The sequence below is a fragment of the Salvelinus namaycush genome, chromosome 24 (genome assembly GCF_016432855.1).
Source record: "Salvelinus namaycush isolate Seneca chromosome 24, SaNama_1.0, whole genome shotgun sequence".
NCBI classification, from domain to species: Eukaryota; Metazoa; Chordata; class Actinopteri; order Salmoniformes; family Salmonidae; genus Salvelinus; species Salvelinus namaycush.
Window position 1 is genome coordinate 37357276 of NC_052330.1, and position 18800 is coordinate 37376075.

Consider the following 18800-nt stretch of genomic DNA (forward strand, 5'->3'; position numbering starts at 1 on the left):
TAGCACAGATACCTGAGGCCTACTGTACTGGAGCACAGATACCTGAGGCCTACTGTACTGGAGCACAGATACCTGAGGCCTACTGTACTGGAGCACAGATACCTGAGGCCTACTGTACTGGAGCACAGAAACCTGAGGCCTACTGTACTGTAGCACAGATACCTGAGGCCTACTGTACTGGAGCACAGATACCTGAGGCCTACTGTACTGGAGCACAGATACCTGAGGCCTACTGTACTGGAGCACAGATACCTGAGGCCTACTGTACTGTAGCACAGATACCTGAGGCCTACTGTACTGGAGCACAGATACCTGAGGCCTACTGTACTGGAGCACAGATACCTGAGGCCTACTGTACTGGAGCACAGATACCTGAGGCCTACTGTACTGGAGCACAGATACCTGAGGGCTACTGTACTGTAGCACAGAAACCTGAGGGCTACTGTACTGGAGCACAGATACCTGAGGGCTACTGTACTGGAGCACAGAAACCTGAGGCCTACTGTACTGTAGCACAGAAACCTGAGGCCTACTGTACTGGAGCACAGATATCTGAGGCCTACTGTACTGTAGCACAGATACCTGAGGCCTACTGTACTGGAGCACAGATACCTGAGGGCTACTGTACTGGAGCACAGATACCTGAGGCCTACTGTACTGGAGCACAGATACCTGAGGACTACTGTACTGGAGCACAGATACCTGAGGGCTACTGTACTGGAGCACAGATACCTGAGGCCTACTGTACTGGAGCACAGAAACCTGAGGCCTACTGTACTGTAGCACAGATACCTGAGGCCTACTGTACTGGAGCACAGATACCTGAGGCCTACTGTACTGGAGCACAGATACCTGAGGCCTACTGTACTGGAGCACAGATACCTGAGGCCTACTGTACTGTAGCACAGATACCTGAGGCCTACTGTACTGGAGCACAGATACCTGAGGCCTACTGTACTGGAGCACAGATACCTGAGGCCTACTGTACTGGAGCACAGATACCTGAGGCCTACTGTACTGGAGCACAGATACCTGAGGCCTACTGTACTGTAGCACAGATACCTGAGGCCTACTGTACTGGAGCACAGATACCTGAGGCCTACTGTACTGGAGCACAGAAACCTGAGGGCTACTGTACTGGAGCACAGAAACCTGAGGGCTACTGTACTGTAGCACAGAAACCTGAGGGCTACTGTACTGTAGCACAGAAACCTGAGGGCTACTGTACTGGAGCACAGATACCTGAGGGCTACTGTACTGGAGCACAGATACCTGAGGCCTACTGTACTGGAGCACAGATACCTGAGGGCTACTGTACTGTAGCACAGAAACCTGAGGGCTACTGTACTGGAGCACAGATACCTGAGGGCTACTGTACTGGAGCACAGAAACCTGAGGCCTACTGTACTGTAGCACAGAAACCTGAGGCCTACTGTACTGGAGCACAGATATCTGAGGCCTACTGTACTGTAGCACAGATACCTGAGGCCTACTGTACTGTAGCACAGAAACCTGAGGGCTACTGTACTGGAGCACAGATACCTGAGGCCTACTGTACTGGAGCACAGATACCTGAGGCCTACTGTACTGTAGCACAGAAACCTGAGGGCTACTGTACTGGAGCACAGATACCTGAGGACTACTGTACTGGAGCACAGATACCTGAGGCCTACTGTACTGGAGCACAGATACCTGAGGACTACTGTACTGTAGCACAGATACCTGAGGCCTACTGTACTGGAGCACAGATACCTGAGGCCTACTGTACTGGAGCACAGATACCTGAGGACTACTGTACTGTAGCACAGAAACCTGAGGGCTAATGTGCATCCCAAATGGGGCCCTATTCTCTCTATATATATTTAGTGCACTACTTTATACCAGAGCCATATGGGGTACTGCACTACAAAGGGATTAGGGTGCCATTTGAGACGCAGACCAAGAGAAGACGGTTCTAGAGCTCTACAAAGAATGTAGATCTATTTTCTTCCTCTTGTTCTTTTTAGATTTCTTCTCGTCCTCCACGACAACTACCTCCTCGTCCTCCACGACAACCACCTCCTCCCTCCATTTCTTATTTACAACCTCACACTCCGTAGTTAAGTCTACAATTTGGCGGTCCTGGCAGTTCTGCTCCACGCCAGTGGTGGCGCTGCAGTCTTCAGCCAACACCTCTTTCTCCGCCCGCTTTCTCTTTCGCTTCTTCTTCTTCTTCTCACACCCCTCTGACACGGGAGCTACGACACACTCCTCCTTCACCACCACGTCATCCTCTTCCCCCTCTCTCTTCTTCTCACGCCCCTCCGACACGGGAGCAACGACACACTCCTCCTTCACCACCACGTCATCCTCTTCCCTCTCTCTCTTTCTCCTCTTCTTCTTCTTCTTCTTCTTTGACGTGACTTCCTCTGTGTGGTCAGTGACAAAATCAGCCGTGACTTGCTGCGTATCACTGTTCTCTGGTGATGAGGTTGCAGTGGGAGCCTCGCCATGACCCTTTTTCAGTTGAGCCATCCGCTGGGCAAAGTACTCCTGCATGGAGAGGGTGCTGGTGACTGTCTTGGTGATGGCCTCTACATCAGGTTCAGGGGTCGTAACCTTTGTAGCTGGTGCTGTAACAGCTCTGGTCTCCTTCTCGTTCACTCCCTGGGAGTCTGGCCCACTGCTCTCCTACAGAGACAGAGACATATAGAAACACATTAGAAATGTAAAAGTAAGAATAGTTTCTGTACACATTTGTGAATATAAAACAAGTCCCCTACTGTCTACTACTTTACATAATCACTGGTATGTCTAATAAAATGAACCGTGAGTGCATTTATTTAATGAAAATAACAAATAATATACTCGTAGTAATTTATTTCCCTGAGCCACCTTTTGCCATTAAATGCTCAGGTCTGATTGTGTGAGAGTGTTGATACAAATGTAAAGATATTTACATACACAGCCCTGATTGGCGGATAGGATTGTCTAGACTCTAAAGCAGACTCTTCATTTTGACGAGATGAAAATTTTATGAATTGAAGGTTATTTGTTGAAGTAAAAATACCAACAAAGAAAAATGTACCCATTTTAAGGGTATTAGATTTGAAAAAGTTTGAATACAACTGATCTGGCAACTACCACCCTTCATATGCAAATAAAAGATGACTGGTCATTGGTCAGAATATTCAGATTGTGATGTCATGCTCTGGGACAAAAACATCCCACCTGAACAGGCTGAAATTACAAACTTCCCCCCCCAGCAAAAAGGTCTTACACTAAAAAGGGCCTTACAATAATTTCCACAATTTCAGAGTGTTATTTTCAACCTCCGTGTGGAAATATATGTTTATTTTTAAACAGGGGGGAAAAAAATCAAAGTGTTTGACTGCACTGGCCCTTTAAACTGTCAACAGCCTCTACATCTCACCTCCACAACCACTGACGGTTAATTAACTAGTCTTCTGTAGCCTCCACAACCACTGACGGTCAATTAACTAGTCTTCTGTAGATGTCCTAGTGACATCGGTTGGCCTTTCAGAACATCTCACCAGTGTACAAAAGAAAACGAACAAAAAAGAGAACCTCAGTTCTTGACCGTAGAGTTCCCTGAAGCGTTCGGCTCCTATTGGTTTATAATTAGAAGACGAGTTTTTTTTTTTTGGTGTTGCTAAGGGAGTCTTTTGCACCCCGTCTATGGTAGGTGCCAGGCACACCGGGTTTGAGTTTGTGTGTCAAGAACTGCACCTCCGCTAAGGTTTCTCAACAGTTTCCCGTGTGCATCAAGAACGCTCCGCAACCTAAAGGACACACAGCCAATTTGACACAATCTGCGAGAAGCATTAAGAGTCAACATGGGCCCACTGTCCCTGTGGAACGTTTGACACCTTGTTAGAAGTCCATGTCCCGACGAATTGAGGCTGTTCTGGAGGGCAACTCAATATAAGGTGTTCCTAATGTTTTGTACACTCGAGAGTAAACTCACAGGGTTCTTGTCCTCTGATATTTGGGGGCAAAATGACATTCCCATTTCCCATGGCTCTGGCGTCAGCTTCACTCCTTTACATTAATATATTCATATACATACAGCAAATATATTATCTGTCTGCATTCCAAATAGCACCCTATTCCCTAAATAGTGTACTTCTTTTGAACAGGACCTGGTGCACTATATAGGGTACAAGGCCAGTATGTTTTTTTCCCTCCGCTCTTTGTTCATGCAGCTGGTTAACTTAAGCAATTCGGGAATATTGCAAGATTTACAGATACCTCTTGGTTAGGCCACATGGGATTAAAGCAAGCATTCTACTGGTCATTAATCTCTGTCCTCGACCAACCAGAATACAGATTATAGTCAATACTATCCCACACAGGAAAGGGAGGGTAGTGTTCTGAGGACGTATACATTGATTCAACGGACAAAAACAAATAAATGATTTTCTTAAGTTTGAGCTGAACAATGGAATGTTTGATTTTTTTTGTTGGTATTTTTATATGTAAATCAGGATGAGTCCTGAGATGATTAAATATTTAAGCACTAAACTGCTCACTTAAAAGTTTTACTTCAAACCAAAATGATTCTCCTAGTAGTTACTAAGAAAAGCCGATTCCTTGTTCAAAGTATCTCTCTTTCTCAAACAGGCAATAAAAGAGCTGGTTACAAATTGTTTCAGTTTCCTCCACCAGAAAAGACAGAATAAATATTACAACAAATATTATGGTTAAACTCAAAATGTACTGGTTGATAAAATACCTGTGTTTATGGCAAATATGTTTGAGAAAGGTACTTTCTTTTTAAATGATATTGTAAATTGTATAGTAGAGTGACAGGGCATTCAGAAAGTATTCACACCCCTGGACTTATTCCACATTTTGTTGTGTTACAGCCTGAATTTAAAATTGATTAAATATATTTTTCCCCTCTGCCATTTACACACAATACCCCAATAATGACAAAGTGAGAAAACATTTTTTTGGTTGATATTTATGCATTTAATTGAAAATGAAAATGAAAGTCAAAATGGTAACTCAGCCACTAAGGAATAGTCACTGTCTTTTTGGTAAGCAACTCCAGTGTATATTTGGCCTTGTGTTTTAAGTTATTGTCCTGCTGAAAGGTGAATTCATCTCCCAGTGTCTGGAGGAAAGCAGACTGAACCAGGTTTTCCTCTAGGATTTTGCCCTTGTTTAGCTCCATTCAAATGTCTTTTTTATCCTGAAAAACTCCCCAGTCCTTAACGATGACAAGAATACCCATTACATGATGCAGCCACAACTATGCTTGATAATATGGAGAGTGGTACTCTTAGTTAGGAAGGACATCTTTGTAGTGACTGGGTGTATTGATACAACATCCAAAGTGTAATTAATAACTTCACCATGCTCAAAGGGATATTAAATTGTCTGCTTTATTTATTTATTTAGTATCTATCAGTAGGTGCCCTTCTTTGCGAGACATTGGAAAACCTCCCTGGTCTTTGTGGTTGAATCTGTGTTGTGAAATTCACTTCTCGACTGAGGGACCTTACAGATAATTGTATGTTTGGGTTTCAAGTTCATAATTGTGCACTCTCCTCAAACAATAGCATGGTATTCTTTCACTGTAATAGCTACTGTAAATTGGACAGTTCAGTTAGATTAACAAGAATTTAAGCTTTCTGCCAATATCAGATATGTCTACGTCCTGGGAAATGTTCATGTTACTTACAACCTCATGCTAATCACATTAGCCTACGTTAGCTCAGCCGTCACGCGGGGGACACACCGATCCTGTAGAGGCTTTAGAAAGGACGCCTGTATCTTTGTGGTGACTGGGTGTATTGATACACCCTCAAAGTGGAATTAATCATTTCACCATGTTTAAAGAGAATAAAATGTCTGCTTTAAAAAAAAAAACATATATATTTTATTTTTTAATCTACCAATAGGTGCCCTTCCTTGCGAGGCATTGGAAAACCTCCCTGGTCTTTGTGGTTGAATCTGTGTTGTGAAATTCACTTCTCGACTGAGGGACCTCACAGATAATTGTATGTGTGGGGTACAGAGATGAGGTAGTCATAAAAAAATTATGTTAAACGCTATTATTGCAATGTATTACGTGACTTGTTAAGCAAATATTTACTCCTGAACTTATTTAGGCTTGCCATAACAAAGGGCTTGAAAACTCAGACTTTCCATTTTTAATTAATTTGTAAACGGTTCGAAAAAACATAATTCCACTTTGACATTATGGGGTGTTGTGTGTAGCCCAGTGACACAAAATCTACATTTAATCCATTTTAAATTCAGGCTGTAACACAACACAATGTGGAAAAGTCAAGGGGTGTGAATACTTTCTGAAGGCGCTGTACGTCTCACACTGAGCCATCAGAACCGCACGTCTCACACTGAGCCATCAGAACCGCACGTCTCACACTGAGCCATCAGAACCGCACGTCTCACACGGAGCCATCAGAACCGCACGTCTCACACGGAGCCATCAGAACCGCACGTCTCACACTGAGCCATCAGAACCGCACGTCTCACACGGAGCCATCAGAACCGCACGTCTCACACGGAGCCATCAGAACCGCACGTCTCACACGGAGCCATCAGAACCGCACGTCTCACACGGAGCCATCAGAACCGCACGTCTCACACGGAGCCATCAGAACCGCACGTCTCACACGGAGCCATCAGAACCGCACGTCTCACACTGAGCCATCAGAACCGCACGTCTCACACGGAGCCATCAGAACCGCACGTCTCACACGGAGCCATCAGAACCGCACGTCTCACACGGAGCCATCAGAACCGCACGTCTCACACGGAGCCATCAGAACCGCACGTCTCACACGGAGCCATCAGAACCGCACGTCTCACACGGAGCCATCAGAACCGCACGTCTCACACTGAGCCATCAGAACCGCACGTCTCACACTGAGCCATCAGAACCGCACGTCTCACACTGAGCCATCAGAACCGCACGTCTCACACTGAGCCATCAGAACCGCACGTCTCACACTGAGCCATCAGAACCGCACGTCTCACACTGAGCCATCAGAACCGCACGTCTCACACTGAGCCATCAGAACCGCACGTCTCACACTGAGCCATCAGAACCGCACGTCTCACACTGAGCCATCAGAACCGCACGTCTCACACTGAGCCATCAGAACCGCACGTCTCACACTGAGCCATCAGAACCGCACGTCTCACACTGAGCCATCAGAACCGCACGTCTCACACTGAGCCATCAGAACCGCACGTCTCACACTGAGCCATCAGAACCGCACGTCTCACACTGAGCCATCAGAACCGCACGTCTCACACTGAGCCATCAGAACCGCACGTCTCACACTGAGCCATCAGAACCGCACGTCTCACACTGAGCCATCAGAACCGCACGTCTCACACTGAGCCATCAGAACCGCACGTCTCACACTGAGCCATCAGAACCGCACGTCTCACACTGAGCCATCAGAACCGCACGTCTCACACGGAGCCATCAGAACCGCACGTCTCACACGGAGCCATCAGAACCGCACGTCTCACACGGAGCCATCAGAACCGCACGTCTCACACGGAGCCATCAGAACCGCACGTCTCACACGGAGCCATCAGAACCGCACGTCTCACACGGAGCCATCAGAACCGCACGTCTCACACGGAGCCATCAGAACCGCACGTCTCACACGGAGCCATCAGAACCGCACGTCTCACACTGAGCCATCAGAACCGCACGTCTCACACGGAGCCATCAGAACCGCACGTCTCACACGGAGCCATCAGAACCGCACGTCTCACACGGAGCCATCAGAACCGCACGTCTCACACGGAGCCATCAGAACCGCACGTCTCACACGGAGCCATCAGAACCGCACGTCTCACACGGAGCCATCAGAACCGCACGTCTCACACGGAGCCATCAGAACCGCACGTCTCACACTGAGCCATCAGAACCGCACGTCTCACACTGAGCCATCAGAACCGCACGTCTCACACTGAGCCATCAGAACTCCACGTCTCACACTGAGCCATCAGAACCGCACGTCTCACACTGAGCCATCAGAACCGCACGTCTCACACTGAGCCATCAGAACCGCACGTCTCACACTGAGCCATCAGAACCGCACGTCTCACACTGAGCCATTAGAACCGTACGTCTCACACTGAGCCATCAGAACCGCACGTCTCACACTGAGCCATCAGAACCGCACGTCTCACACTGAGCCATCAGAACCGCACGTCTCACACTGAGCCATCAGAACCGCACGTCTCACACGGAGCCATCAGAACCGCATGGGAAGGTCTGCTCAAACCAAGATTACAACCAATAGACTACAGCACTTCCCCAAAAATGGAGGAGGCAGGTGGCAGCAGGAGGAAGTAGGGAACTGGTCTGCCTGCCCAATATAAAGGATCAAACTGGAGGAGGCAGGAACTGGTCTGTCTGCCCAATATAAAGGATCAAACTGGAGGAGGCAGGGAACTGGTCTGTCTGCCCAATATAAAGGATCAAAACTGGAGGAATAATTATTAGTATTCAGAGTGGGCAGTCGTTAGCACAAATCCCCTTCTATATCCTGTATGACTAACCTCTCCAATCCCCTTCTATATCCTGTATGACTGACGTCTCAAATCCCCTTCTATATCCTGTATGACTAACCTCTCCAATCCCCTTCTATATCCTGTACGACTGACGTCTCAAACCCCCTTCTATATCCTGTACGACTGACGTCTCAAATCCCCTTCTATATCCTGTACGACTAACCTCTCCAATCCCCTTCTATATCCTGTACGACTGACGTCTCCAACCCCCTTCTATATCCTGTACGACTGACGTCTCCAACCCCCTTCTATATCCTGTACGACTGACGTCTCCAATCCCCTTCTATATCCTGTACGACTAACGTCTCAAAGCCCCTTCTATATCCTGTACGACTGACGTCTCAAATCCCCTTCTATATCCTGTACGACTGACGTCTCCAATCCCCTTCTATATCCTGTATGACTGACGTCTCCAATCCCCTTCTATATCCTGTACGACTGACGTCTCCAACCCCCTTCTATATCCTGTACGACTGACGTCTCCAACCCCCTTCTATATCCTGTACGACTGACGTCTCCAATCCCCTTCTATATCCTGTACGACTAACGTCTCAAATCCCCTTCTATATCCTGTATGACTAACCTCTCCAATCCCCTTCTATATCCTGTACGACTAACCTCTCAAATCCCCTTCTATATCCTGTATGACTAACCTCTCCAATCCCCTTCTATATCCTGTATGACTAACCTCTCAAATCCCCTTCTATATCCTGTATGACTAACCTCTCAAATCCCCTTCTATATCCTGTATGACTAACCTCTCCAATCCCCTTCTATATCCTGTACGACTAACCTCTCCAATCCCCTTCTATATCCTGTACGACTAACCTCTCCAATCCCCTTCTGTATCCTGTACGACTGACGTCTCAAACCCCCTTCTATATCCTGTACGACTAACCTCTCCAATCCCCTTCTATATCCTGTATGACTAACCTCTCCAATCCCCTTCTATATCCTGTACGACTGACGTCTCCAATCCCCTTCTATATCCTGTACGACTAACCTCTCCAATCCCCTTCTATATCCTGTACGACTGACGTCTCAAACCCCCTTCTATATCCTGTACGACTGACGTCTCAAATCCCCTTCTATATCCTGTACGACTAACCTCTCCAATCCCCTTCTATATCCTGTACGACTGACGTCTCCAACCCCCTTCTATATCCTGTACGACTGACGTCTCCAATCCCCTTCTATATCCTGTACGACTAACGTCTCAAAGCCCCTTCTATATCCTGTACGACTGACGTCTCAAATCCCCTTCTATATCCTGTACGACTGACGTCTCCAATCCCCTTCTATATCCTGTATGACTGACGTCTCCAATCCCCTTCTATATCCTGTACGACTGACGTCTCCAACCCCCTTCTATATCCTGTACGACTGACGTCTCCAATCCCCTTCTATATCCTGTACGACTAACGTCTCAAATCCCCTTCTATATCCTGTATGACTAACCTCTCCAATCCCCTTCTATATCCTGTACGACTAACCTCTCAAATCCCCTTCTATATCCTGTATGACTAACCTCTCAAATCCCCTTCTATATCCTGTATGACTAACCTCTCAAATCCCCTTCTATATCCTGTATGACTAACCTCTCCAATCCCCTTCTATATCCTGTACGACTAACGTCTCCAATCCCCTTCTATATCCTGTATGACTAACCTCTCAAATCCCCTTCTATATCCTGTATGACTAACCTCTCCAATCCCCTTCTATATCCTGTATGACTAACCTCTCCAATCCCCTTCTATATCCTGTACGACTAACCTCTCCAATCCCCTTCTATATCCTGTACGACTAACCTCTCCAATCCCCTTCTGTATCCTGTACGACTGACGTCTCAAACCCCCTTCTATATCCTGTACGACTAACCTCTCCAATCCCCTTCTATATCCTGTATGACTAACCTCTCCAATCCCCTTCTATATCCTGTACGACTGACGTCTCCAATCCCCTTCTATATCCTGTACGACTAACCTCTCCAATCCCCTTCTATATCCTGTACGACTGACGTCTCAAACCCCCTTCTATATCCTGTACGACTGACATCTCAAATCCCCTTCTATATCCTGTACGACTAACCTCTCCAATCCCCTTCTATATCCTGTACGACTGACGTCTCCAACCCCCTTCTATATCCTGTACGACTGACGTCTCCAATCCCCTTCTATATCCTGTACGACTAACGTCTCAAAGCCCCTTCTATATCCTGTACGACTGACGTCTCAAATCCCCTTCTATATCCTGTACGACTGACGTCTCCAATCCCCTTCTATATCCTGTATGACTGACGTCTCCAATCCCCTTCTATATCCTGTACGACTGACGTCTCCAACCCCCTTCTATATCCTGTACGACTGACGTCTCCAATCCCCTTCTATATCCTGTACGACTAACGTCTCAAATCCCCTTCTATATCCTGTATGACTAACCTCTCCAATCCCCTTCTATATCCTGTACGACTAACCTCTCAAATCCCCTTCTATATCCTGTATGACTAACCTCTCAAATCCCCTTCTATATCCTGTATGACTAACCTCTCAAATCCCCTTCTATATCCTGTATGACTAACCTCTCCAATCCCCTTCTATATCCTGTACGACTAACGTCTCCAATCCCCTTCTATATCCTGTATGACTAACCTCTCAAATCCCCTTCTATATCCTGTATGACTAACCTCTCCAATCCCCTTCTATATCCTGTATGACTAACCTCTCCAATCCCCTTCTATATCCTGTACGACTAACCTCTCCAATCCCCTTCTATATCCTGTACGACTAACCTCTCCAATCCCCTTCTGTATCCTGTACGACTGACGTCTCAAACCCCCTTCTATATCCTGTACGACTAACCTCTCCAATCCCCTTCTATATCCTGTATGACTAACCTCTCCAATCCCCTTCTATATCCTGTACGACTGACGTCTCCAATCCCCTTCTATATCCTGTACGACTAACCTCTCCAATCCCCTTCTATATCCTGTACGACTGACGTCTCAAACCCCCTTCTATATCCTGTACGACTGACGTCTCAAATCCCCTTCTATATCCTGTACGACTAACCTCTCCAATCCCCTTCTATATCCTGTACGACTGACCTCTCCAATCCCCTTCTATATCCTGTACGACTGACGTCTCCAATCCCCTTCTATATCCTGTACGACTAACCTCTCCAAACCCCTTCTATATCCTGTACGACTGACGTCTCAAACCCCCTTCTATATCCTGTACGACTGACGTCTCAAATCCCCTTCTATATCCTGTACGACTAACCTCTCCAATCCCCTTCTATATCCTGTACGACTGACGTCTCCAACCCCCTTCTATATCCTGTACGACTGACGTCTCCAATCCCCTTCTATATCCTGTACGACTAACGTCTCAAAGCCCCTTCTATATCCTGTACGACTGACGTCTCAAATCCCCTTCTATATCCTGTACGACTGACGTCTCCAATCCCCTTCTATATCCTGTATGACTGACGTCTCCAATCCCCTTCTATATCCTGTACGACTGACGTCTCCAACCCCCTTCTATATCCTGTACGACTGACGTCTCCAATCCCCTTCTATATCCTGTACGACTAACGTCTCAAATCCCCTTCTATATCCTGTACGACTAACCTCTCCAATCCCCTTCTATATCCTGTACGACTAACCTCTCAAATCCCCTTCTATATCCTGTATGACTAACCTCTCCAATCCCCTTCTATATCCTGTATGACTAACGTCTCAAATCCCCTTCTATATCCTGTATGACTAACCTCTCCAATCCCCTTCTATATCCTGTACGACTAACCTCTCAAATCCCCTTCTATATCCTGTATGACTAACCTCTCAAATCCCCTTCTATATCCTGTATGACTAACCTCTCAAATCCCCTTCTATATCCTGTATGACTAACCTCTCCAATCCCCTTCTATATCCTGTATGACTAATCTCTCCAAACCCCTTCTATATCCTGTATGACTAACCTCTCCAATCCCCTTCTATATCCTGTATGACTAACCTCTCAAATCCCCTTCTATATCCTGTACGACTAACCTCTCAAATCCCCTTCTATATCCTGTATGACTAACCTCTCCAATCCCCTTCTATATCCTGTATGACTAACCTCTCAAATCCCCTTCTATATCCTGTATGACTAACCTCTCCAATCCCCTTATATATCCTGTATGACTAACCTCTCAAATCCCCTTCTATATCCTGTATGACTAACCTCTCCAATCCCCTTCTATATCCTGTATGACTAACCTCTCAAATCCCCTTCTATATCCTGTATGACTAACCTCTCCAATCCCCTTCTATATCCTGTATGACTAACCTCTCAAATCCCCTTCTATATCCTGTATGACTAACCTCTCCAATCCCCTTCTATATCCTGTATGACTAACCTCTCAAATCCCCTTCTATATCCTGTATGACTAACCTCTCCAATCCCCTTCTATATCCTGTATGACTAACCTCTCAAATCCCCTTCTATATCCTGTATGACTAACCTCTCCAATCCCCTTCTATATCCTGTATGACTAACCTCTCAAATCCCCTTCTATATCCTGTATGACTAACCTCTCAAATCCCCTTCTATATCCTGTATGACTAACCTCTCAAATCCCCTAAAACGTTTTCTGCAGCCTCAGATCTCTACTGAAACTGGTGTAACTTCTAACAAGGTGTGAATTGGACAACAGAACAGGGCCGCAGGTGAGTTAGACAACAGAACAGGGCCGCAGGTGAGGTGCCATTAGGACAAAACTTTCCAACTTCCAACCCAGAGAAAATCTGTACTGTCTGTTATTGGACAATGGTCTCCCTCCTCTCTGGTCTATAGACAGGCTTGGTGTGTGTGTGTTACACAGCTGATAGGGTCCAACTACATGACGGCTCGCTGGGACTGGGGGGGGGGGGGGGGATGACGGCTCGCTGGGACTGGGGGGGGGATGACGGCTCGCTGGGACTGGGGGGGGGGGGTGACGGCTCGCTGGGACTGGGGGGGGGGGGGGGGGTGACGGCTCGCTGGGACTGGGGGGGTGACGGCTCGCTGGGACTGGGGGGGGGGGGATGACGGCTCGCTGGGACTGGGGGGGGGATGACGGCTCGCTGGGACTGGGGGGGGGATGACGGCTCGCTGGGACTGGGGGGGGGATGACGGCTCGCTGGGACTGGGGGGGGATGACGGCTCGCTGGGACTGGGGGGGGGGGGTGACGGCTCGCTGGGATTGGTGGATGACGGCTCGCTGGGATTGGTGGATGACGGCTCGCTGGGACTGGGGGATGATGGCTAGCCTAGGGGCCACTTTCAAACTGCCTGTGAAATGACTCTCAGGAGAGAGATGGAGGGAGAAGGTCATGGCTTGGTGTGTGGCACTTCTCTCACCAGGCCTGGGGACCTCCATTAGGCTCATCTGTTACTACAGGAGAAAACTGCTGCGCTGAGCAGACTGGACACACACACACACACAACCCCAAATACAGGAAAACTCCCCCTCCGTCACAACCCAACATAAACAGCTGCAGAGAAAGGCACAACACCAACAGACACCAGCCTGCAACACCGACAGACACTAGCCTGCAACACCGACAGACACTAGCCTGCAACACCAACAGACACTAGCCTGCAACACCAACAGACACCAGCCTGCAACACCAACAGACACTAGCCTGCAACACCAACAGACACTAGCCTGCAACACCAACAGACACCAGCCTGCAACACCGACAGACACCAGCCTGCAACACCGACAGACACTAGCCTGCAACACCAACAGACACTAGCCTGCAACACCAACAGACACCAGCCTGCAACACCAACAGACACTAGCCTGCAACACCAACAGACACTAGCCTGCAACACCAACAGACACCAGCCTGAAACACCAACAGACACCAGCCTGCAACACCAACAGACACTAGCCTGCAACACCAACAGACACTAGCCTGCAACACCGACAGACACTAGCCTGAAACACCGACAGACACTAGCCTGCAACACCGACAGACACTAGCCTGAAACACCGACAGACACTAGCCTGCAACACCGACAGACACCAGCCTGCAACACCGACAGACACCAGCCTGCAACACCAACAGACACCAGCCTGCAACACCAACAGACACCAGCCTGCAACACCAACAGACACCAGCCTGCAACACCGACAGACCAGCCTGCAACACCGACAGACACTAGCCTGCAACACCGACAGACACTAGCCTGAAACACCGACAGACACCAGCCTGCAACACCGACAGACACCAGCCTGCAACACCGACAGACACCAGCCTGCAACACCGACAGACACCAGCCTGCAACACCAACAGACACTAGCCTGCAACACCAACAGACACTAGCCTGCAACACCAACAGACACCAGCCTGAAACACCAACAGACACCAGCCTGCAACACCAACAGACACTAGCCTGCAACACCAACAGACACTAGCCTGCAACACCAACAGACACCAGCCTGCAACACCAACAGACACTAGCCTGCAACACCAACAGACACCAGCCTGCAACACCAACAGACACCAGCCTGCAACACCAACAGACACCAGCCTGCAACACCAACAGACACCAGCCTGCAACACCAACAGACACCAGCCTGCAACACCAACAGACACTAGCCTGCAACACCAACAGACACTAGCCTGCAACACCAACAGACACCAGCCTGAAACACCAACAGACACCAGCCTGCAACACCAACAGACACTAGCCTGCAACACCAACAGACACTAGCCTGCAACACCGACAGACACTAGCCTGCAACACCAACAGACACCAGCCTGCAACACCAACAGACACCAGCCTGAAACACCAACAGACACCAGCCTGCAACACCAACAGAGACTAGCCTGCAACACCAACAGAGACTAGCCTGCAACACCAACAGACCCCAGCCTGCAACACCAACAGACACCAGCCTGCAACACCGACAGACACTAGCCTGCAACACCAACAGACACTAGCCTGCAACACCGACAGACACTAGCCTGCAACACCAACAGACACCAGCCTGAAACACCAACAGACACCAGCCTGCAACACCAACAGAGACTAGCCTGCAACACCAACAGAGACTAGCCTGCAACACCAACAGACACCAGCCTGCAACACCAACAGACACCAGCCTGCAACACCAACAGACACTAGCCTGCAACACCAACAGACTGTAATAGTTGACTTGCAATTGTCAACTCTTTCACGTGTGTGTTCATGAATAAATGCGGGATACAGAAGAGCAGACAAGAGGGTCTGAGGAGGCAACGCCTATAGCCAAATAGCCAACGACCAGCTCCTCCACAGAGCCACAGGAAGAGGATGTGATGTGTGCAGTCCTGAGATAAGGCTCCTTCTGCGGAGGAGCAGCCTGGCAGGCTATCAGCCCTCTTCCTGCCCTCTCCGTCTGCTCTCCCCTGGCGAGGCCAGGGAACACTGGGAGGTTCCCAGAGAAAGAGAGGGGGGAGAAGAGTGAGAGAGTAGGAGAGGGGTAAAGGGACAGGGGGGGAGAGAGGGGGGTCTGGGGCTCTGAAGGCCTCTCCTTCAAGACATTCCAGCTCTCCGTCTCTCTAGCCTCTGAACAGGGTGTGAGACGTGGCTGCTGAAGCCAGGACATTACCGTAGATGCCAAGCCAATTCAGTGTATGAATCAATCAAGCCAGGAATGGATGGTAGGTTCAACAGAATGCATTAGCCACCTTTTCACATGTCCTGCGGTAGACTAGTGTCCAGGGGATGTACTTACTGCACCTTCTGGAGAGTATTCAGACACCTTGACTTTTTCCACAATATGTTAGAGATAAAATAGATTTTTTAAAACAAATCCTCAGCAATCAACACACAATATCCCATAATATTTTTTGTGTGCAAAATTTCGTAAAAACGAAATAATATATACCTTATTTAGATAAGGTATTCAGATCCTTTGCTATGAGAGTCGAAATTGAGCTCCAGTGCATCCTGTTTCCATTGATTGTCCTTGAGATGTTTCTACAACTTCATTGGAGTTCACCTGTGGTAAATTTAATTGATTGGACATGATTTGGAAAGGCACACACCTGTCTATATAAGGTCTCACTGTTGACTGTGTATGTCAGAGCAAAAACCAAGCCATGAGGTCGAAGGAATTGTCCGTAGAGCTCCGGGACAGAATTGGGTCGAGGCACAGATCTGGGTCAGGGTACCAAAACATTTCTGCAGCATTGAAGTTCCCCAAGAAAAGTGGCCTCCATCATTCTTAAATGGAAGAAGTTTGGAACCACCAAGACTCTTCCTAGATCTGGCCGCACAGCCAAACTGAGCAATCGGGGGAGAAGGGTCTTGGTCAGGGAGGAGACCAAGAACCCAATGGTCACTCTGACAGAGCTCCAGAGTTCCTCTGTGGAGATGGGAGAACCTTCCAGAAGGACAACCATCTCTGCAGCACTCCACCAATCAGGCCTTTATGTTGGGAGTGGCCAGACAGAAGCCACACCTTAGCAAAATGCAAATGACAGCCACGCTTGGAGTTTGCCAAAAGGCACCTAAAATACTCTCTGACCATGAGAAACAAGATTCTCTGGTCTAATGAAACCAAGATTGAAGTCTTTGGCCTGAATGCCAACCGTCACGTCTAGAGGAAACCTGGCACTATCGCTACGGTGAAGCACGGTGGTAGCAGCATCATGCTGTGGGGATGTTTTTTCAGCAGCATGGACTGGGAGACTAGTCAGGATCGAGGCAAAGATGAAAGGAGGAAAGTAGAGAGAGATCCATGATGAAAACTTGCTCCAGAGCTCTCAGGACCTCAGACTGAGGAGAAGGTTCACCTTCCAACAGGACAACAACCCTAAGCACACAGCCAAGACAAAGCAGGAGTGGCTTCAGGACAAGTCTCAATGTCCTTGAGTGGCCCAGCCAGAGCCTTGACTTGAACCTGGATCAAACATCTCTGGAGAGACCTGAAAATAGATGTGCAGCGACGCTCCCCATCCAACCTGACAGAGCTTGAGAGGATCTGCAGAGAAGAATGGGAGAAACTCACAAAACATAGGTGTGCCAAGCTTGTAGCTTCATACCCAAGAAGACTCGAGGCTGTAATCACTGCCTAAGATGCTTCAACAAACTACTGAGTAGAGGGACTGAATACTTATGTAAATGTGATATTACAACAACAAAAAATCTTCGTCATTATGGGGTATTGTGATGTGATTGTGGGGTATTGTGATGTCATTATGGGGTATTGTGATGTCATTATGGGGTATTGTGTGTAGATTGATGAGGGGGAAAAAAACATTTTAATCAATTTTGGAATAGGTCTGCAACCTAACAAAATGTGGGTAAAATAAAATATCTATGGGTCTGAATACTTTCCGAAGGCACTGTATATATATCAAACTGTCTCTGGCTCGGACAAGGCTTACGTACCTTTTCAATAACTAAACTACATGTGAACACTTTCCACTGTACACTGCTGGGGATCAAAGTTTCTCAGACAGTGAACAGTTATTTTGGGAAACCAAACTAAAATCAGGTCTTCTTACATTGTAGATAGTCTCCCATGTTTCCAGTGCTACTTTTATTTCTGCTTGAAATTAACGCTTATCCTCTTGTCCGGGACAAGTAAAAAATAAAAAAAATAAAACAAATCCCTATCAAACAATTCATCCGATCAGAATTGTATCAGAGGTCAACATTGGAATAATATTCAAACCAATATTTAATGTACAGTACCAGTCAAAAGTTTGGACACACCTACTCATTCCAGGGTTTTTCTTTATTTTTTTACAATTTACTACATTGTAGAATAATAGTGAAGACATCAAAACTCTGAAATAACACATATGGAATCATGTAGTAACCAAAAAAGTGTTAAACAAAATCAAAATATATTTTATATTTGAGATTCTTCAAAGTAGCCACCCTTTGCCTTGATGACAGCTTTGCACGCTCTTGGCATTCTCTCAAAGTTGCTTCATGAGGTAGTCACCTGGAATGAATTTAAATTAACATGTGTGCTTTGTTAAAAGTTAATTTGTGGAATTTCTTTCCTTCTTAATGAGTTTGAGCTAATCAGTTGTGTTGTGACAAGGCAGGGTTGGTATACAGAAGATAGCCCTATTTGGTGAAAGACCAAGTCCATATTATGGCAAGAACAGCTCAAATAAGCAAAGACAAACGACAGTCCATCATTACTTAAAGACATTACTTTTTCCCCACCTCCTCCATCCTTCTCCCCCCTGCCTC

The 18800-nt window shown here is 47.3% G+C and overlaps 1 protein-coding gene across 2 annotated transcripts in view; it reads right to left on the minus strand.

The window, feature by feature from the left end:
• Positions 1 to 1051: 1051 nt before the first annotated feature.
• The window catches only part of pinx1 (PIN2 (TERF1) interacting telomerase inhibitor 1), a 71769-nt gene continuing 54020 nt past the window's right edge, over positions 1052 to 18800 (minus strand). For both annotated transcript variants that reach the window (XM_038962543.1, XM_038962542.1), the window contains 2 exons: positions 1783 to 2670; positions 1052 to 1092 (listed from right to left, as the gene is read on the minus strand). In XM_038962543.1, the coding sequence (XP_038818471.1) occupies positions 1963 to 2670 (708 nt within the window). In that variant the 3' untranslated portion in view covers positions 1052 to 1092; positions 1783 to 1962. The remainder of the gene's footprint in view (positions 1093 to 1782; positions 2671 to 18800) is intronic.